This window comes from Acinonyx jubatus, chromosome A1 (genome assembly GCF_027475565.1).
Source record: "Acinonyx jubatus isolate Ajub_Pintada_27869175 chromosome A1, VMU_Ajub_asm_v1.0, whole genome shotgun sequence".
In the NCBI taxonomy this organism is placed as follows: domain Eukaryota; kingdom Metazoa; phylum Chordata; class Mammalia; order Carnivora; family Felidae; genus Acinonyx; species Acinonyx jubatus.
The window spans coordinates 133,342,888-133,364,982 of NC_069380.1; the positions used below are offsets into that span (position 1 = coordinate 133,342,888).

Below are 22,095 nucleotides of genomic sequence, written 5' to 3' on the forward strand. Positions count from 1 at the left end.
AATTCCATTTTCAGGTGCCAACTTTAAAGATTTTTTTTTAATTAAAAAAAAAAAAAAGGGCCTAAGTAACTTAAGAGGGCGGGGACAGAGCCAGGCGAGTGTTGCATGGCTATGTGGGATTGTGTATTTACTAGTTAATCTTTAGCTTCTTACATCTTGGCGTGTGCTAGTAAGTGAGAACTAGAAGTTTGAGAAGGCCAAGGAGAAACACTACAGTGAATTCTTACTGATATTTCTCTACATCATTTCTACCTTTAGGTTTGCCTCTGTTACATGTGCTGTTGGGATGATACATATCACTTGGTTCAGCATAGAAGGCATTTATGGGGGAGGACATTTTTGTGAGTTGATAGTTTTCTGAGGCAAAAGGAAGTAGTTTATAGTTCATCAGAGAGAATGAAATGGTATGCTCTTTTATTTGATAGTGTGTCGTTTTTTATTTTACAATACTTTTGATGAAAAAGACCACACGAAACTTGCAAGACATTGTATTCTCGGTGCTTCTCAAATATACTGACATTTTAACATTTAGAGATTTGGGGGATGTCCCTGATGGGTTTTTTTCAGGGGGTTACCCACATGAATTTGCTTATCATAATAGCATGTCCTAAAACTTAGCACTACTCCAAACTAGATTAGTAGCTCCATTCCTGGATTTTCTGATTCTGGGGGTTTATGGTCATACCTGGGAATCTTTCTTCTTAGCAGGTTCTCCACGTGATGTATAGGCTCCGGTAGGTACAGGGAACACAGGAGAGATGAAGTTCCCACTCAGCCCTGTGCCTAGTAACGGTCTAGAAGGTCAGTGGCCTGCCTGTCCTGCCTTTATGAAGTCCATAACATGTTTAAGTGATGTTGCAGTAGAACGGAGTCACCTGGGAAGCTGTGACAGACTTTTCGTGCTCTGAGTACAGATGTCGCTTAGCCCTATGCCCAGATGTCCTGTCCCCAGGCATGGCTTTATGGTGGGGTCTTAGTTGCACAAAGCCAACTCAGGAATCTTTCATTTGCTCTTGACAAATATGTCCATGCTCAGGACATACAGGACCCTGCTCTCTAATATGGTGGCCGCTAGCACATAGAGCTTTTTCAGTTTAAATCAGTTTTAAAAAATTCATTTATTCCGCTGCAGTGGCTACATCTCAAGTGCTCACTAGCCACATGTGGCTAGTTGGCTGGTCTCTGCTTTTTCGGATAGTACAACTAATAGAACATTTCCATCATTCCCAGAAAGTTTGACTGGACAGGGCTGCTGTGGGATTTTATTCCAAAATTTAGCTCTTATCCTTTTATCCCGAGTACTTAAATGGCCAGTAGAGGTTAGTGGCAAGACCACATGTGTCTGACCCAGGGCATATTGGAGTCTAACAGGCTCTTACACTGCAGGGTTTAGGGTTTGTAAAACGACATAAATCATACGTCCCCCTCTGAGGGCAGCATCGAAAATAATTTTACTTGATTTATGTGTTGTGAGTTTCTTGTTCTGTGATGATTCTTGGTATTAGAAAGATGGGCTTCATTAGAAATTTGCTTAGCATAATAAACGCCGTATAATAATCATGCCACTAAAATCTCCCTGAAACAAAATTATAAATATTTAATCTTTCTTAAGTTATATAAACGATTTATTCCTAGAAAAGAGGGTGCAGTGATGAACCTTAAGTGTCTAACAAGTTACATGTTGGAGGCTAATAAAAAGGTTGCACCTGTAGGTATTTTTATATAGACTGTCATTTGCGTGTATTTTGCAGTTTGAGAAAAATAAGGTGAATATATTTAGCTCCCTCTTCTGGTATATTATGAGATGAATATTTTTACTTAAAATGGTTTCGTGTATTTTTGGAGTGAGAATACAGTTATTAATGTAATGTTCAAGGCCATTATTGGTGTGTTATCCAGTTAGTTTCTTCTTGAATCACCAGGAATGGTAAAACATATAAATAAAGCATGGAAAAACAGTTTGTGAAAACATCGCATTTCTGAAGATACTAACCAACCAAAATATATGTGAGCAAACTAAGGCTTCGGTAGCAAGTGCACAGGGGCTTAATTTGGAATTAATGTCATGTGGCCAGTGATCATTTGCAAATGCCCTGTGTCTGAATATTTTAAAGTTCTAAGTCATGTTAATGAACAGTTGAGTAAAGGCTGGTCCATCCTCCTACCTGGACATTATGAAGTTGTTGCTTCATAATGGCCAGGCGGCCAGTTCTTGGGTTTCACTTCTGCCACGGAGTGTGGTGATCTGGGGAGAGCTGACCACTCACCCAACCTAGTCTTGCCCTGCACTGCGGGGGCTCTGGCACATCCACATTCCATCCTACCCTGAGTCCTGCCCACCCAGCCCCAGCCCCCAACCCAACTGCCTCAGGCCCAGGGGCACACCCCAGCAGGGAGGTCTGCCCCAGGGAGGATGGACCTGGGGAAGAGGCCTTGAGAAGCTAATTGGGCAGGGAATTCCCTGATTCTAGCTAAGTATTCTGAGTGTGTCCCAGGAGAGAAGTAGGCCTTACCCTTGGGCCCCCAAAACTCCTTAAACTGCAGGAAGAGGCACGGCTGGAAGAGGCCCAGAGAGGAGCCCTCTGAAGTGCAGGGCCCAGCACAGGGCGCCATCTTGCTCAGGCCTGAGTTTGCTGGTGTCAGGTAGAACTAACCTGTTCTGTATTTCGGTTTTCTTCGTTGTTGTCTAATGCATTTGCTTGCCCCCACCTAAACATAATCTAATTGTAGGATTCTGTTCATTCGCAGCTTTGGCTCTGCCAGATCTTGCTGAGCAGTTTGCCCCTCCTGACATCGCTCCGCCTCTTCTTGTGAAGCTAGTGGAAGCCATTGAAAAGAAAGGTAATCGGCTGATAGAGGGAATCAGTTAATTTGTTATGTCCTTATTTCATGGGTATTGCAATTTATACTTGTCCGTTGGGCATTCGTTAAATAAGCTTCTCGCCAACTTGTGCTAGACACATAAGCTCTTTGTTGCTGTGTCCTGGGGAAACAGCCTTGGTCTGATTCCTGACTCCATATTAACATGTAGTTACTGTATGGAAACTATTAAATTCTCCACAATTTAATAAATATAATTAACTTGCTCCTTCGTGGCCAGACGACTTCACCAAAAGTATTGACATGCCAGCTGCGATTAATAGCAGGAGTTAACTTCCAAGAATATTTGGTACACGCATCTAGAATAGATAGGAGCTGGGAACTGGAATGTCGTTCTGGCAGCCGGCCCACAGGTTCTCCAGAGAGCTGTGTTTTGCGTGCTCAGTCTGTTTTGTGTCTTAGGTCTGGAATGTTCAACTTTATACAGAACACAGAGCTCCAGCAACCCAGCAGAATTACGACAGCTTCTTGATTGTGGTGAGTGTCATGGAGCTAGAAAGACAAATGGGAGACACGGTTCTTACCTTTCTGTTTCAGGTAAAGCACACAAAAACACTTGAACTCGATCATGCAGCATTCTGAGTTTGAAGGAAGCTCAGAAATCACACACGGTTCCCTCTGCCCTATTATGGTAACAGCCCAAACCAGTGCTGACCTTTGATGTTTGTCTCCTGAGTTGGGGTGTGTGTGCCTGCCTGCAGGCATATTGGCTGTCATCACAGCTAAGAGCCTCTGGGCCCTGCAGGAATTGCAGAGGAGAGAAACACCCTCTTGGGATTTCTCTGGCTCTGCGTATCCACCATCTTTTCTCTGACCATGCATTTGGCTACATCTGATTCATCTGGATCAGCTTAAAAAATATTTATAAGCCTGTGTCATTTAACAAATGTCTCTTCTGATCTTTTCCATTTTCCTCCCCCCCCCCTTTTTTTTCTTTTTGGCCTTCCTTCCTTCCTTCCTTCCAAATGCTTATTCGCTTTTTCATACCATGTTTATATTAAGTAACATCATGATACTGTTATATTCAATGGTGTGCTGGTAAACCCCTCTCAGGGAGGTGGGGGAACCCTGGTTTGTACTAGTTGCCCACTTCCGTGGCATAAATATGCCCGCCGCGGTCAGTTTCAGGCTGCCAACATGTTATCACTAAACTCCAACTTGGAAAGAATTGAGCGTAGTTGGCGATGAGCAGGCCAGCGCCTGCACACCACTGGTTAAAGGACATCAATTAATTCAGCCAATGGTGGCGTTACTCTTTGTTCCCTCTCTCCTTTGCCAAACCGAATAAAACTATAAATGTGAATAAATTCACTGGCCATCATTCTGGCAAATCATCTTCTGCATCAACTTGTAGAATCCCTCCGATCCTTCATTCCCTCTCAGAATTTTTTTTTAGAAAAATAATTTTCTGCCTCACATCATTTCACCGAATTTGGATTTAGGAACCCGAAAGAATGAAACCCTGTTGGGGAGGAAGGTCTTTGAGACATACACTTGTGCAGAGCATGTAGTAAATGAAAAACTCTGAAGTTGAGCAGCTTTCAAATGAGGCAGCTCATGAAAGTTTCTAGAAAAGATGTTTCTGGGAAAAACGAAGATTCTATCTCTGTCAGTAAATAGTTTCATTTGAAATGCACCACCCAGATGTTTGAAGTTTGAAAATAATTTTTTCAAACTTTCATTTTTATTTTGTGCATGGAAACCAGAGTCACGCACATGCAGGGCATGTCCCCTGACAGCTGCAAATCCTGCCTCACCCCCAGACTGGGTCAGTACGAGCTGACTGGCAGAAAGCTGTAGGTGAAAGACGTACCTTTATTTCTTACAGCCTGACCAGAGTGGGAAAGAAACAGTGAATTTTGTCCTTAGCCGGTTGGAGTTGAGATACATGTTTTGGTCAGAAAATTGGTCAAACTGAACAACAGTCACAGGAAATGTTTAGACATCAGAGACCGATGAAATGAGAGTTATTTGAGAAATAGTGGTTAAGCTTTTCAGTGTGACTGAATACAGATGATGCAGGCTAGGCTAAGAAAAAAACCTTCACTTCACCTCTGAGATGGAATACCTAACCAAAATTACGTCAACAGTATGTTTTGACAGGCAGCTTTTCTGCCCCCCTTGAGAGCAAATCACACAGGTAGAAAACTGGTTTCCTTTGGATTCTGTGTGATAAAAGTGAATTTGTGAGAAGAGAAGGCGTAAACATTATCTAAATTTAGGAGTAGATCCTCGGACTTTTTATAGCTTGAGGATTTTTCAGTCCATAAAAATATTGTAATACCTTGGAGGAAGCTCAGGGTAATCACTTACACTAAAAAGAGAGAGAGACAGAGAGAAAACATGGCTTTTTTTTTTTAATGTTTATTTTATTTTTGACAGAGAGAGAGGCAGAGCATGAGTGGGGGAGGGCCAGAGAGAGAGGGAGACCTAGAATCTGAAACAGGCTCCAGGCTCCGAGCTGTCAGCACAGAGCTGGACGTGGGGCTTGAACTCATGAACTGTAAGATCATGACCTGAGCCAAAGTCGGACGCTCAACCCACTGAGCCAGCCAGGTGCCCCTGGAATTCATGGCTTTTAACCAAACTTGTGAATTACCAGTGTCTGAAAAGGATAGATGTGAAGGACAACATCCCACTTTTATTAGTACTTACTAAGTTATTTTATTTCATCTACATATTACCCTTGTGATATTAGTTATTGCTGATGGCAGAACTCTGACTTGCACCCAAATTGTTCCAACTCAAAGATCTCTACTCTTTTTTTTTTCTCACTGTATTGACCCACAGTGAATTGTTTCTTTGTTGTTCTCATTTGAATTTTCTCCTGATTGTTTTGGTTTCTCTTAACCTGAAGCAGGTCTTTTCTTTTTAAAAAGATTTTTGATTAGTTTTCTTTATTTTTGAGAGGCAGAGAGAGAGACAGCGCGAGTGGAGGAGGGGCAGAGAGAGAGAGGGAGACACAGAATCCGAAGCAGGCTCCAGGCTCTAGGCTCTGAGCTGTCACCACAGAGCCCGATGCGGGGCCCGAACTCATGGACCATGAGATCATGACCTGAGCTGAAGTCGGATGCTCAACTGACTGTGCCACCCAGGCGCCCCTCTTTTCTTTTCTTTTTTTAAATGTTTTTATTTGTTTTTGAGAGAGAGAGCGTGCCTTCAAGCTGGGGATGGGGAGAGGCGAGAGAGGGAGACACAGGATCTAAAGCGGGCTCTGTGTTGAATGCCTGATGTGGGGCTGGAACTCAGGAACTAGAAGATCATGACCTGAGCTAAAAGTCAGATGCTGAACTGACTGAACCACCTCAGCAGGTGCCTCATCCTGAAGCACACCTTTTCTTTAAAACTTCTCCTAACAGGGACGCCTGGGTGGCTCATTCCGTTAAGCATCCGACTTTGGCTCGTGGGTTCAAGCCCCACATCGGGCTCTGTGCTGCCAACTCAGAGCCTGGAGCCTGCTTCGGAGTTTGTGTCTCCCTCTCTCTCTGCCCCTCCCCTGCTCACACTCTTTCTCTCTCTCTTCCTCAAAAATAAACACTAAAAAAATGTCTTTTAAATAATAAAAGTTCTCATGAAAAACCCTGTAACTATGGTGATGGATGTTAATTAGACTTCCTGTGAATGATCATTTTGTAACATAAACAAATATCAAATCATTATGTTGTTGTTAATAACAACATATATAAGGTTATATGTTAATTATACCGCATTTAAAAAAAAAAAAATCAGGCTTTTTTAGCCCCAGCGCACCTGTCCACTACTCACTAGATGCCAGTAGCGTTGTCCCCAAGTTGTAACAATCAAAAATGTCTCCAGATATGGCCAGATATCTCTTGGGAATTCAGGTGGGGCAACAATTCAAAACCCCAACTGAGAACTACTAAGTTAAGGGAGAGATGAGCTGGGAAGGGGACTCCATTCCATTGGGAGGAAGGCTGAAATGCTAGAGAGCTTACTAGTTACCTGTCCTGAGCAGACTCAGTGAAAAGGGAGGTTGCAGAGGGATGTCAACTCTCCCATCCCAGACCCAAAGATGGTGTAGTTCTCGCCTAGCTCACCACAAAAGTCATCACGTGACCGATGCCTGTGGCTCTTAGAAGAGCTTGTTAGGATGGTTATAATGCAGAAAAGGGGATTTGCAGAATCATAGACGCTCCAAGGAGCCTTAGAAGCTACAGTAACAGAAAATAAAATCTATGTCATCAACTCTAGTGGATTTGACATAAGGTGAGCTTATCCAATGACTATTCCCAAGACTTGAAATAAGATGATTTTGTTCAAAGGCTATAAAATGCTCTTTGGAATACATCTCATGTGTTCAGGAAGGTCTTAGGAGAATTAACATTACTCTAAGGTTTTTTATAGCTCAGTCCACAAACATTGAGCAAGCACGTCCTATGTGCTGGGCCCTGAGGGGAGCAGGAAGAGCAGGAAAGAGCCGCAGCCCATGACCTTGAGGTGCTCTCAGTCTAGCAGGGAGACATTTAATTACCGTACCATCTGGGAAGTGTCATGGAAGAGACGTGGCCCTCCCTTGAGGGAGGGCCCCGCAGAATCCTGAACATCTTACTATCTTATAGCACATCGCCAAATGGTATTGCATTCTTTATGATGAGCAAATTAAGTAATTTTCATTTTCTGGGCAAAGAGACCTAGTAAATGAAGTGTACAGGGTGTGAAGGGTATGGGGTCCAGCAGCTTGTGAATTGGACAGAGGCTGTGGAATGTTCCTCGAGTGATGCGCACACAATTTCTAGTAGTTGCGTTCCTTCTAATGTGGATCCTTTATGCAAAGACGTAATATTGTCTCTGCCACCCTTGTTAGAGATGCGGTAAGTCCGCAGGTGGTTCTCTGTTGGACACTTAAGTGATATAAGCCTTTACCTCTCCACTTCCTGAGATTAATAATTCTTTTCCTCCATTTCCCCTACCACATTTTCTACCAGATGGAATTTTCTTAGCTTCATTGGTGTTGCGTGATTCTTTTGAGAATTCTGCCTACATAGTGGGGCGCATCGGGTCTATGATAATGATGTGTCTAAAGACCTTAGGTAACTTCAGTTTCAACCCGGAGTGATTGATAGTATCACACTCCCTTCATGGCTCTCCAGGACACCACCTTCTCCTCCAGCTCGAACACCTTGGACTGAATGGATTCCTTCTCATTCTCTCCGAGGCCACAACCTAATCCAGTCAATCACCAGGTTATGTTAGTTCTTGATCATGTCTCACACATTTCTAACCGTTAAAATTGGAATTACCAGAAGTGTTATTTTCACTTCCAGCAGCGCCCTTTTCCAACTTCTTTTTAACACCACAATTAATAAAGCTGTTGAAAAATGTAGCATTTTGCTCATCAGCTTACCTTTTGCCCATTGAGTACACACATCTCCAGACACTCTTCCTCAAGGTAGCCGTCACATCACTGGGTGTGCAGTCCTTCAGCAGCAGCTAGATGGTTCTCCTCAGATCTAGATGCCTGTGGTCCATCCTGCCCCAGCATCCCCTCTTTCTGCTGGACATGGTACCTTTTTCTACCCTGAGTACTCAGAGTGGTTTGGGTTAGTATCACCCCATTATTGAATTGCCTGACCTCTTTTCCAGCTGAGGAATTTACTGGACAGATAGATGTGCTTGTCTTCTCTTTGTTCTGAGCTAGTTCAGTGCCCACAGGTTAGATGAGTCATATCCTAATCAGAATACTCTGTCAGAATTGGGGGGAGCGTTCTAAAAATGTTATAAATATTCTTATGACTATTCTTGAGATTGACTGTTAAAATTCTGTGTATCTTACTGTTTGTTCAGACACTCTGTTGAGCTAAATATATATTAATTGTGACATGCAGTATTTAGCGACTCAAAATTTAGGAAATTTAATGGATGTGCATTTTATGCTTTCCTGTGGAGGTTTTAGGAAGCATTTACTCTGATTAGCCATCCCTAGACAGAACTCTTCTCAGAGCAGAAGCACCCTCCAGAAGGTGTTTGGAAATATTTGCGGGGCTACTTTAGTTTGCCAGGGCTTCCATGACAACCTTCCACAGACTGGGTGGCTTCAGACACAAACCTGTCTTCTCACTGTTCTTGAGACTAGAAGTCCCAGATCAAGGCCGGTTTGGTTTCCTCTGAGGCCTCTCTCCCTGGTGTACAGATGGCCACCTTCTCACTGTGTCCTCACACCGCATTCCCTCCGTGCATGTACTCCTGGCATCTCTGTGTGTCCAAATTTGCTCTTCTTACAAGGATACCAGGGGCACCTGGGTGGCTCAGTCAGTTAAGCGTCCGACTCCAGCTCAGGACATGATCTCGCAGTTTGAAAGTTCAAGCCCCGCGTCAGGCTCTGTACTGACATTGTGGAGCCTGTTTGGGATTCTTTCTCTCTCTCTCTCTCTCCGCCCCTCCCAGGCTCATCCCTAATGGCTTCATTTTAACAAAACCACCTCTTTAAAGGCCCGTCTGAAGGCACATGTGGGTGGCTCAGTCGGCTAAGTGTCCAACTTCAGCTCAGGTCATGATCGCAGGGTTTGTGAGTTCAAGCCCCGCATCGGGCTCTGCACTGACATTGTGGAGCCTGCTTGGGATTCTCTCTCTCCCCCCTCGCTGCCCCTCCCCCGCTTGCTCTCTGTCAAAACAGATAAAAATAAACTTAAAAAAAAATAAATAAATAAAGGCCCTATCTTGAAATACACCTTCTGAGATAGTGGGAGTTAGGGCTTCAGCATATGAATTCAGCTCATAATGGGAACATTGTTTTTCTGTTGTCAACCCAGAGTCTGGGCCTGTGCCCCTGGCATCCTGGGGAGAGGCCATCATGCTAAATGCTTATAACTTAAGGGGCGGACTTGCACAAAGAAAAATTGTTCTGTTTGAAATGCCAGGAGCAACCCCTGTGAGAAACCCTGCTGATAACCACTGATGTCTTTTACATCTGTCCTCATACTGCTTACTTTTCATGTGTCACAGTTTAGTCACACACATAGAAAATTGGCCCTGCCGATGCATACAATGTTTGAAATGCGTTTTAAAATGTTTCTGTCCTAGATGCCGCCTCCGTGGACTTGGAAATGATCGATGTGCAAGTTTTAGGAGACGCTTTCAAACGCTATCTTATGGACTTACCGAATCCTGTCATTCCAGTAGCCGTTTACAATGAGATGCTTTATTTAGCCCAAGGTTTGTTTTCTGTTCTGAAAACCTCATTGAACATACAGTGAGATGTGGATGCGCATGTAAACTCTATGAAACGCTGCCTGTAAAGAGAGCTGTTTTGGAAAATATTAGTAGGAATCTGCCGCTTCCCTGACACCCTCTCCTTTGGCACAAATTCCCTCCCTTACCCGGGCGTCCAATGGAAGACCCAGACCCTCGTTTGCTTAGGAAGGCTGTCCACATGTTGAAATGGCTAATTGTTAACCTTTTATCAGTACTAACAAAGTTCACTACGTCACTGAAGGCCACAGTGTTCCAAGTGCCATCTTGGGATTCAGGGAACCAGGGACTAGGACCGTTGACTAGCGATGTTCTTTCCTCGAGGGGCCATTACAAAATGTGTTGAGAGAGGAGGGCTCTCAGGCTTAGGAGCCTAATGCTCAGTTCAAGTGCTCTGGGGACAGGAAATTGTGGTTCGGAACCTTCAAAGTTAAACCGTGTGATACTTATCTGATGCTCCTCTGAATTAGCCAATCACACTGAGAGCTGCTCAATAGGGGGCAGATCTCTGCCAGCACACCCTCATCCTCTTGTGGTTTTTTACACCAAAAGTTTCTTGCATTTCCATTTGACTTGAGATTTCTCCTTTCTCACAAAGCCTTTTGTGATGAGAACAAACGTGCTGTCTGCTGCTCCTGATGACTTTGTTTTAAAGGACTTGTTCTTCTGTAGCTAGAGCAGAAGAACGTTCTAGGTGTTGAGCTACTGAGATCTAGAGTCTCTTACTCTTTTTCGCTTCTTTCTTTCTTTTTTTTTCTTTTTAAACTCTGTAGAAGTACAAAGCCCTGAAGAATATATCCAGCTGTTGAAGAAGCTCATTAGGGCACCCAACATACCTCATCAGTATTGGCTTACGCTTCAGTATTTGCTAAAACATTTCTTCAAGCTCTCTCAAATCTCCAGCAAGAATCTTCTGAATGCAAGAGTACTCTCTGAACTTTTCAGCCCTCTGCTTTTCAGATTCCCAGCAGCCAGGTAAGGCGAAAGGAGAGAAGCATGTATTTTGGGGTGATGGGGACAGTCCTAAGGGGATCGATTGATCATTAACCTTATTCTGAAGATACTCGCTCACAGATTCATGGGCACATTTACACCAGACACGTTGACTTGAATGTGTAGAAATGAAGATGAGTTTGTTGTTGAGAAAAAAAGGTCTCTAATCAAGCTCTCTGTTTTTGTAGCTCTGAGAATACTGAACACCTCATAAAAGTTATAGAAATTTTAATCTCGACCGAGTGGAATGAACGACAGCCTGCACCAGGTAATGCCTTTTGGACTTCTCAAGTTTTCTCGTGGTTCGTTTTTTAGAGCCTGAAAAATGGTGGCTTTAGAACTCCTGTGGAGTAACAAGTTTCTTGTAGAATGAGATCCATAACGTTTTGCCTTGGGATTTAGAGACACAATGGCTGAGTGGTATCCTATATGGTAAATGTTACCTGGATTTCAGTGTCTGTGGATTTTAGATGACCTCCGTCTTAGACGAGGGTTGTTGGGAGTGCTCCCCCTTCCCGTCAGCTTTGATGCCTCCCGTTGTTGCATAAATTACGGGGCTCGTTTTAGTTGTTGACATTCTTGTTTTTCTTTCTAATACTTCTAAAGTAGGGGATTTATAATTACTATATAATTTCAAGTATTTTGGAATGTGTGTTTTGGAAGCAGGTATGCTGAGAAATGTCTGTCAAAATAAACATTTTCAATAATGCAAGCAGTATGAACCCAGGGTGTTCACTGCAGCAAGTTTGAGCAAGCCAGACACTTCTTTGAAAGCAGGCTGGCATTCAATTAGCCATTTAACAAAGCAGGAAATGTAGACCATGTTAGCAGTGGATTTAATTTAAACTGATGTATTTTTCTTCTGTGGAAAGTCTAAACAACCTTCCTTTGCCATATACTGATTAGAAGTTAGCCAACAGAAGCTGGTCATTTAGCATAACGATTCGGGTCCAGTAAGTGAAGTTTCAGGACCAGTCAAAATGTGGCTTGTATCTTAACTTATGCCCAGAGTTAAAATAAAACACCATGCATTTACTCTTCGTTATAGGTAACTCATACAAACTACCAAATTTGTCTCTGGATAAACAGGCATAGGGACCCACTGATCAGTGTTAATTAAGCAAGGGGAAATTAACTTGTGCTTTTATAGGTGTTAAATAGCCAGGCTTGGTTGTTCGCAGTGGGATGGTGCAGATTGCGAGAGGCAGGGCTTAGGCTTGAAGGATTGAAGGATGTGAGGATTGAAGGATGGCATAGGTAACCACTCACGAGGCAAGTATTTGGAAGGGCTGCTGTGGGCAGGCTCAAAATATGGTATCCAAAGGTAAGAGAGGCAGCGGAAATAGTATATAGGGCAAGTGTGGTATGTTCCAAATGTTCCAGATCACAACAAGCAGGATGTTCAGTGGGGATACTCTGAATTGTAGGTGAATGGCATCAGAGCAGTGTGTCAACAATAGCCAAGGACTTTAGCCCAGGGGGTGGCCAGAAGGTTCATCTCATGTAACTGCTTGGGGCACTTGTTAATGGATTTGGGAACTCTTTGTTGGTGTTCAGAGGCTGCCTTTCGGCTCAGTATGAAAGAGTCCGTGGTCGGTTGTTAAAGGTACCCTGTGATGCGGGGACAGGGGGCAGGTGTGAAACATGGCACTTGAGTCCTTTATTGACTAGTCCCCACCCCAGACTAAACACATGGGCGGGGAATGGAGAAGACTAGTAACAACAAAACAGGACCCTGGGCCAACGGGCGGGGCTGTGCTCTCCCACTCCCTCCTGGCCCATGGTGTACATGTGGAGGTTTGTCTCAGTGGAGGGACAGCTGAGTCCCGCTTGTAGAAAGGGCCAGAGGTGGTGCCGCTCTTCTCAGTGCCCGCCCCTCTGGACACGGGGAGGTAGGAAAGCTAACAGCCAGACAAGGTTTGATAGATACCCACCAGTGAATTTAACCGGAGTATCTTAAGAGTATCTCCTACATACCTGGGAGAGTCACGGGTGGAGTTTAATTAGTCTGGTGTAAGCTGGTTAAACGTCCTTATCCGTTTCAGCGCGATTCCACCGAAGAAAGCATTCACGTTCATCCATTTTCGTTATGCGCGCTTCGGACCGCCTGCTGTGTCATAGACCCTGGTACATTCTTCCAAGAAAGTGGTGTGCCAGTTTCCCAGGCGGGTTCGTTCTATCAGCGCTGTTGAATGACGCACACTGCACTGAATGTTTCCGAGACCATCCCAAGATTCATGCAGCCTCTTCAAGAAAATTGAACCCAAGTAATCTCTAAACCCTAGTTTGAGCTATTTTTCCCTTTGTGTGGTATCTCTCAGCTATTGTAAGGAATGTGTAGGCCCTTTGGAATGAAATAGAGGCTTCAGTGTCCCTCACTTGTGGAAACACACCACCTACTTCAGGAAGAACGTCGTCCTGAAACACCTTTGTATTCAGGGGTGGCTTTGCTGCAAATGATTGGCAGGGCACTCTTGGTTAGAGAAATGATTTCTTAGGCCTGGTGGGAATCCGACATTTTCCTCGAGTCCTTCATCATTGCCCCAGCGTGTGCTATTACCAGAGGGGTCTGGAAACGCAACACCAGTGCATCTCCATTGAACAGTCTTAAATCATTCATTTGAACTGCCTTTATTGTTGTGAATAGAAATAAGTGCTTGGAGGGGAGCCTGGGTGGCTCAGTTGATTAAGCATCCAACATCAGCTTGGGTCATGATCTCGAGGTTCTTGAGTTTGAGCCCCGCGTCAGGTTCTCTGCTGACAACTCAGAGTCTGGAGCCTGCTTCGGATTCTGTGTCTCCCTCTCTCTGCCCTCCCTTGCTCGCACTCTCTCTCTCAAAAATAAAAATAATCATAAAAAAAAAAAAAAAAAAAGAACGAAGTACTTGAATGATTTTAGGGGGGGAGACAGGGAAGCAAGGCTATCATGTAATAGATAGGCATCTTTTGTAGTTTTTACATGGTAAAACTTGAGGTGATAGGCAAAACTGATGACGACTGAGGCAATGTGTCAATTCCTATAAGACCATTAGCACACAGTATCTAAGTGCTAGGCTCTAGGGTGCTTACTCTGAATATAAAAAGAATGTTAGAAATGTGATGGGTACTTGGTAGGGTAACTGAGTAGACTGAAAAGGCTTGTAGAAAAAAATAGGACTTGCAATGGGCTTGGAAGAATTGCTAGAGTTTGAAAAGGGGAAGAGGAAATAGTATTCCAATTCGACGAGGTTCAGAGGTTTAATCAAAATAAGTTGCAAAGTACAAAAATAATGGCTGGATACACCAGATTTGAAGAGGTAGTAAATGTTTGGTTTTTTTTAAATTTTTTTTTAACGTTTATTTATTTTTTTGAGACAGAGAGAGACAGAGCATGAACGGGGGAGGGTCAGAGAGAGAGGGAGACACAGAATCTGAAACAGGCTCCAGGCTCTGAGCTGTCAGCACAGAGCCCGACGCAGGGCTTGAACTCACGGACCGCGAGATCATGACTTGAGCAGAAGTCGGCCGCTTAACCGACCGAGCCACCCAGGCGCCCCGAGGTAGTAAATGTTTTCAATGACAGTGTCGTGGAAAGCATCATTTTAGAGTCAAAGGCATAGTCCAATGCTTCATTTGCTCAGTAGGAAAGTGAAGCGCCCCCAGAGGTTGAGAGCTCTCCCTGGTGCTACCCAAGCAGCGTGTGCCCGAGCTAGGTCTGCAGGGGGGACCTAGTCCTGGACCCCAGCCTGCTGCTTGGTGCTGCACCTGCTTCCTGGGTTTTGGGAAGCTTCATGAGCAATGGGACCGCTTTTAGTGTCTAGTCCCAAGTCCTCTGAGGCTTCCAGTAAGAAAGAAACTAAAGATAGATGATACTGGCTTCTATGGGTCCCCATATAGTGGGGAGCCCCACGGCGGTTGTTATAGCTTTTGGGGCTAAAACTCAGAATCGCTCCGTCCGCCTTGCACTGGTAAGAACAGTGAGTCAAATAGATCTGCTTTGACTCAGCTCTTGCTACTCATTTGCCAAGTTCCTATCAAGTAATTTAGCCATTCCAAACTGTTTTCTAGTCTGTGAAATGGGAATAATGCCTCTCTCTTGGGGTGGTTGTGAGATGTAAATGAGGTAATACGTACTGCTGCTCACCACCCTATAGCCTATCTCTCCTGTGGCCCAGCTCTGGTTTTCAAGGACCTCTCAGAGCACCTCCCCCCCACCCCCATTCTGCAGCCCCAGCTCCCGAGTCCTGTCATGCCCTTCTGTCCACTGAGCCCCCATTCCCAGCCAGCAGAGCCAGGCCTCCAGGTACCTGCCTGGGCTTCACTGCTAATCTGCAAAAGACACCCTCTCCCTTGGCATTTGCTGCTCCATGGCTGCGCTGCTTGGCGGGAGGAAGGTACCTTATTTAGTATGATGCCCTTTCCGCTGTGTGTGGCTTGGTGAGTAGAGGGGCCTGGATTTCAGTACCAGCTCCCCCTGCCACATGCCCGTATGCAGTGCACAGAACGCACAACTGAACACAGCCCCCACCCCCCACCCCCCCGCCCCGCCCCCAGCAGTCCCATCCACTTCATTTCACAAGTAGCTCTCTCCCTGCTGGGTGTGCAGTGTAAACCCATTCAAATAGGTCTATGCCCTTAACACCTTGTCTTCTTAAACTTCACTTTTTTGTGGTGCTTTCTGTTCTTTTCATCTGCTCAGCTACATTCCTCAAGGGCAAAGGCTGCTTCTCCTGTTGAGCTCCTCCTAGCATAGAACGAAGCACAGCATAATAAAATTTGTAAAAACGTTTTGATAAACTAACCAACTTTCAACACGCTTTGGCACACCCACTCATTGAATGCATCCAGCAAAACTGAAGCAAGGATCTTCCCTATGTTTGGAGGGAAACTAAGGTTTGAAAGGTGGAACAGAGAGTAAGTTCTCACAACTTTGATAGTCTGCTGTTCCCTTTGTTACTAAAAGTCTTAAAAATACCTAAAGCTGAACAGCAGGTTTTCTTGAATCATTACGTGTTATGTTTACCCTACTAATATTTAGGTAGCTAAAGCAGCTTTCTATAGGGCAGCTAGGGTAAAATTGGGACCATTTAACACAGGGTGCCTTTGAATGAAACCCATTATAAGTGTATTTACATATTTCAGATTTCATGGATATATTCAGAAATATTAATGCAGCATAATTGAAGTCTAATATTGCACCCTCAAGCCCAGAGTGGAAAATAAATGACTCTTTTTCCCTCCTGCCCCTTCTACACCTGTCAGAGTTAATGTTTAACCACTGGCGCATTGCAAAACATTCATCCTGAAGAGCCTGATTCATAAATCTTGTTTTAAATGCACTGGGCTTGGTTTTCAACCAAGACTAAAGCAAGCACTAAGGTAGAGGGAAATGACTTTCAAAGAGTTATACTTTTCTCTGATTTATTTTTTATTGGGTTTAAAATGTGGTCTGACATTAGAGGGTTGTTTCAAAGGTGAGAAATGAAACCTTGAAAAAACTTCATGTATTTAGATGGGTTGGAATAAACAGAGAGGCAAGCCATACTAGGTTTTATCATGAAATAGGAAGTTTTGTTTGTGCTCTGAAAAAGAAACCCATTTCAGGGTGTATATATTGGTGGGGTAAAGGTCAAATTTGTTTTCACAGTGCTGTCTTCTCTTTCTCTCCAAGGACAGCATCTGAGAGGGAAGGAGTGCTTTATTCTGCTGAGCAACGGTCCCACCTTTTATACATTTCGTAGAATGTAGCCTATGTAAATCTGGATTTATTTAGAAGTTCAAATGGACGTTTTCCTTAGTGCAGGGTCATTAAGAGCACTGGATATAGAGTAAAGAATTTGCATCATACTGAAAGGCTCTTCTGTCCCAATTCGTGTTAAGTTAAAATTATGAAGGGAGGTATTCATTTAACCCTTAAACGAAGATTTGGGTTCGTTTATTTTTTCCTTCTCACTGCATTTTTTTTAAAGAAGTTGTGCAGGGTGCAAGCTGGTTGTGGGATAGTCACTGTCTGATGGCGATGTGCACATGGGAGATAGTGTTCAGTGTATTCTTTCAAACGTATCTTAATGATTAAGGATATTTTTCCTGACAAGATCACACCTGCTGAGAAATGGAATGTGGTCTCTTTTTGCCTCTGAAATGAGTTTTACAAAACTTTGAGGAAAGGAAAAGTAGTAAGACATAGTGTTTTGAAGACTCCACAAGGTAAAGTTAGTTTTCAGTTACATGTGTAAGTTTTCCAGTGTGGCTGAGTCTTTGGGTCTCCAATAAATGTTGGCATTAAAATACAAGTTTTTTTTAAAAAGGGCTTAAAGAAGGGGCACCTTGGTGGCTCAGTCGGTTGAGCATCCGACTTCGGCTCAGGTCATGATCTTACAGTTTGTGGGTTCCAGCCCCACGTCGGGCTCTGTGGTGACAAGTCAGAGCCTGGAGCCTGCTTTGGAATCTGTGTCTCCCTCTTTCTCTGCCCCTCCCTTCCTCTCCCTCTCTCTCTCTCTCTCTCTCTCTCTCTCTCTAAAAAATAAACATTGAAAAAAATTTAAAAAGGGCTTAAAGAAAGTGAAAAACATTTCCTAAGCTGTTATAACATCTGTGTGTTCCATTTATTAGTTATTTGTAAGTGAATCCTATGTTTGTGTGATACTTTGGACATAGTGGGAGATGAATGAAATACAGTACACAGAAAGTTGATCATGTTCTCCCAAGGAGAAGTTACTGATTCTGTTCTACCAGCAGAGGGCTCCCTTTTTAAGCTAATAAAGAAGCAGTATGTGTCTCGCCCATGACTTTTCAAAGACTGAAATTGAACGGGGGAAAAAACTCAGCTCACACTTTCAGTAATGTAATAGAACCTCTGTGGTAGAGGATTGGACATATCGTGAGACATTAGAAGCAGAGTTTTCAAATCTCTCGAAGTCGAAGCTGTTAGGCTTTCCAGTGGCCAGTGTTCTGTGACAGAATACTGTTGGACTAGTCAATATTTTAATCTTGGGGAAGTTTTCACATGGAACATCATGTAAATTTAGACAGATGCTTAAGAGACCGGTGTTTCCAAGGTTTCTAGCTTTAGAGAGACTATTTTTAAAAGTAGGACAAGATTCTGCAGCTCAGGATGCAAAGGTTTTCTCTGAACTCACCTTACGTCCCTGTGATCAGCAGGCGGGAGCCGCAAGATTCACTTATAGACTCTTTTCTTCCCACTGGCAAGTAGGTTTTTCATGCTTTATCAGTCACACCAAAGGCAAGTTTGTAAAGACCCCTTGCCTACGTGGACTTTATGGTCCCCACCTAGATCTTCCTTTAGCACTCTCTGCATATGACCCTGGGGTTCCCTTCCTGTACAGAGTCTGAGGGTCTTACAGACAGATCCTTGTTGCCTCGAAGAGAACTAGAAGGTGTTGTGTTTTTTTTTAAACCTTTAAATAAGCTAAAAATAGAGAACAGAAAAAGTCAGTTTTGTTATAGGTGTGAATTTTTTCACATGTGGCCTTTAAGACATTAACTTAAGTTTCACTTGTTAATTTTAACTTTATCTGGCAGAGGGAAGTAAAGACAGGGCCAGTGGGTGGAGAAAAAGGAGTTTAGGACTGAATGTCAGAAGGCTAGGTTGTGGCCCCGGAGCTTTGATCTTGTGCAAACCCCTTCGATCCCCCTGGATCAGGATCGTGTGTGTGTGTGTGTGTGTGTGTGTGTGTGTGTGTGTGTGTGTGTAGCATGAGGGATTTGCTCGAAGTGGTCTCTGGATTACTTTCTGGTTTTAAAGTTAGTGATTCTGTGATTTTCCATTGTTAAGGTTCTTGGGATATTAGTAAAGCCATCCATCTATGCTGATGCAGAGCGAAAATTTTCTTCGGTCAAATTTTAGTGTGGTCCATTAGCACTTTCTCAAAGGACACAGATCCTCTGGAAAGGCTCATGGGCTCCTCGCCCTCTCCTTTGCTCCATTTAGCAGTCACATGAACTGCACGCAGACACAACTTTTAATTACCAGACACTTCTAGGGCCAGTTAAACGTGAGTGGAAATTGGCTTCATAAAAGTAGCTCGCAGAGTGGGGTTTTTCTGCTCCTCTTCACGAGGTCGTGGAGCGTATGGGATCTACGTCTTCCCCACCAAACTCTCCTCCCGGGATCAAACGTTCTTTTCAACCCTGTACCCCTGCTCAGTTCCTCCGTAGGGCTTTCCTCTTACACCTGCGGGGCTGTCTGTGCTGGTGTGTGGGAGGAGGTGGACACGAGCAAGGCACGGTGTTCTGGGCTGTTCGGAGAGGTTCAGGCCTTTACAAGCAAGGCTTTGATTCTATTTTTGCTGAACTAGCTCAGCCACTTCCTGTGTTTGGCCGTGCATAGTGCCTCGCTTCACTGTGGCCACTTGAGCCCCGCGCGCTGCCGCAGCCAGTTAGAGAGACTATTTTAGGTCCCCTCACAATGGCCTTCTCATTTCCTTGGCGAAAATGAGCGAGTTGGGCTGGCAGTGGCCACTCGTTAGCCGATGACAACTTTGACTTTGACTTGGGCTCCCCTCCCCCACCCGAAATCCCTAGCTCAGCAAATATTTGAACCTGCCCAAGTTAATCATGAAGCCGTGATCTTTATCTGCGAGACGTGCGAGCGCCGGGGCTTTCTCCCTCCCGCGTACGGCACCACCGGCAGCCAGTGGCTGTGTCCATGGGGAGCGGGCGGTGAGCGGCGCTGCTGCGGCGGTCCCGTCCCGACGTCCGTGTCGCGCCGCGCGAGCCCGAGGGTCCCGCGCCGCCGCCGCCCCTGCGCTCGGCGGGCGGGAGCGCTGCCGCGGAGTGGGCGCCACCGTGGGGGCGGCGGGGAGAGCCGGGGGCGGCGTTCGCATTGTCGGAGACCGGCCTGGCCGCGGGAAACTGCAGACATGCATAACCTGCAAAGTAAGTTGCCTTTAACTTGTACCCCCCTCGCCGCTGCCCTGCTTTTGTGCTTGTGTGCCAGGTTCCCCTCTGTAGTTTGTCTTTGCGGGTGTGTCAGTGAGACGAAGTGCTGTCTGGGGAGGGCAGATAAGAGATTAGCGGAGACACTCCCCCCTTTCCTGGAGGGGCACAGTGTGCGGAAAAGATGGGCTTTAGGCTGGAAACGGGGAAGGAGGTAATTACAAAGTGCTTGGCTGGAAGTTGGTGCCCGGCCAGGCTTTGGAGAGACGTGGAAAATCACCTGTCTCCCTCCCCTCCTCCCCTGGTCGGTTTGCCACATGGGATCCCGCAGCAGGACTGGTTTGCACCAAGCGCTCCCAAAGACATGGGGCAGCCCTCTGGGCTGTTAGCCTGTCCACAGCTGCTGGCGGGACTCCTCCTGGGGGAGAGAAAACACGTTTTTATTAAAGTCAAAAATTTTTTCTGACCCTCAGTCGAGGACATATCCCAACCACTTGGACCATTTTTGTGCGTGTGATTTTGAATTTAGGAATAGAAAAGTGGCCCGGGCCATCCGCAGGAGGGTATAGGTTGAGACTGCCTTCCTCATCAATGGGACAATAAATCCAGCTAGACAGGATTCAAGCAGAGTGCTCGGTGAAATGACGTGCCTTTGCTCTACTATTTTATATGATTCTAAATTTGATAGAGGGTCTAACAATAAATTTTAAGGGGTTCTGTGTTCTTTAAATGGTCACACAAATATGTGACATACATAAGTGCATTGATCACAAGCCCACTATAGTTTTTTTCAATCAGCTACTAATTGGGGATGGGGGCTTTTCCTCCTCACCTCTTCATAATAATGTAAATGTAAAGAGGTGGTTTATAATGGAAATGTACATTAAGCTCTAGTGAGGATGGGAAGACTATATGCAGAATGGCTGTAGAGAACTGAAATTAATAGATTTATAGAGGAATTGATTTCTTTACATTAAATATTGCTAACCAGGAATAATAGTCCCCAGGGTAAGGCATTTGAGATGGGGGGGGGGGGTGGCGAACAACCAAAAGTGATTACATCACTCTCCCCTCAAGCAGTATTAGCACAAGAAGTCGGAGGATGGGTTTATCAGTGACAAATAGTTTGCAAACATAACCCTACCTCTGCTCTGCATTCTTGATATATATGGCCCCTTTCTTTTTGGAAGGCGTAACTCACCTGGACTAGTCTTGTTAGACAGTAACATTAAATGTGTGCTGGTAATAGGCAGATCTTCATTCCTGTTGAGATGTTGCATTATTATTCCCTAGTGGCTAGTGTTAACTTTAGTATGTTTGGTAGAAGGAGATTTTTCTTTAAATTGTGCTTTCTAATGTGGTACGTTTGTAACAGTGTTTAAGTTCTGAGTTGTCAGTGAGTTATGCAGGAATGAAATTAAACATCCTGAGTTCTTGATCCCTTCTGCTTTTAATATATACAGGAGGCATTTAAGGACTGTAAAATATACCTTAAATATACCATTCTGATGCATTTGTAAGATTTTTAAACCAAGGCATGACCAGGCTCTCCATAAACCCAGATGCACTAGGGAAAGAAGAAAAAAAAAAAAAAAAAAAAAAAGCTCCGGGCTGCAGCATATCAGCTTTTGTCAACCTGCCAACAGCGGAGCGTACCATGCTGCAAGGAGTAATAAAAAAGGAATTAGAGAACTCGGTGCTGGAGGAGAAGAGTCAAATTAAACACCTTTTTGAAACGATGAGCATGTATACATTGCAGTTCTATGAAATGTGGGTTCTTCCTGAGGCTGGGATTGTGTTAAGACTGGATCTAGAAGAGAAATGATGGAGCAGGAGTGGTCTGGTGACATTTTTCTGACTTGATTGGCTGGGGTGTGTGATGTAATAGGTTACAGTGCAGCCCCTTATAGGTTTTAAAATGAATTCCAAGACACCATTACAAAGAAAGCCGGACTCTTTTCTTATAACTGAGCTCAGCCAAGGAAACTCTCGCACAAATGTACAACACTGTTTGGAATATGGAAGACCTGGATTTAGAATATGCTAAGACAGATATAAATTGTGGCACAGACTTGATGTTTTATATAGAAATGGATCCACCAGGTAACACTGCAGTATTCTTTTAGAAAGCTAGTT

The 22,095-nt window shown here is 44.3% G+C and overlaps 1 protein-coding gene across 3 annotated transcripts in view; it reads left to right on the plus strand.

Annotated features, from left to right (window-relative positions):
- The window catches only part of PIK3R1 (phosphoinositide-3-kinase regulatory subunit 1), a 365,335-nt gene that overhangs the window by 333,188 nt on the left and 10,052 nt on the right, over positions 1-22,095 (plus strand). Inside the window, exons 3-7 of one of the 3 annotated variants that reach the window (XM_053223535.1) lie at positions 2,749-2,841; positions 3,283-3,357; positions 9,922-10,053; positions 10,863-11,064; positions 11,271-11,350. In XM_053223535.1, coding sequence (XP_053079510.1) covers positions 2,749-2,841; positions 3,283-3,357; positions 9,922-10,053; positions 10,863-11,064; positions 11,271-11,350 — 582 coding nt within the window. Of the gene's footprint in view, positions 1-2,748; positions 2,842-3,282; positions 3,358-9,921; positions 10,054-10,862; positions 11,065-11,270; positions 11,351-19,053; positions 19,960-19,998; positions 22,063-22,095 lie in introns of those variants that run through there. The other 2 variants (XM_027040674.2, XM_027040683.2) reach the window with 2 other exon arrangements.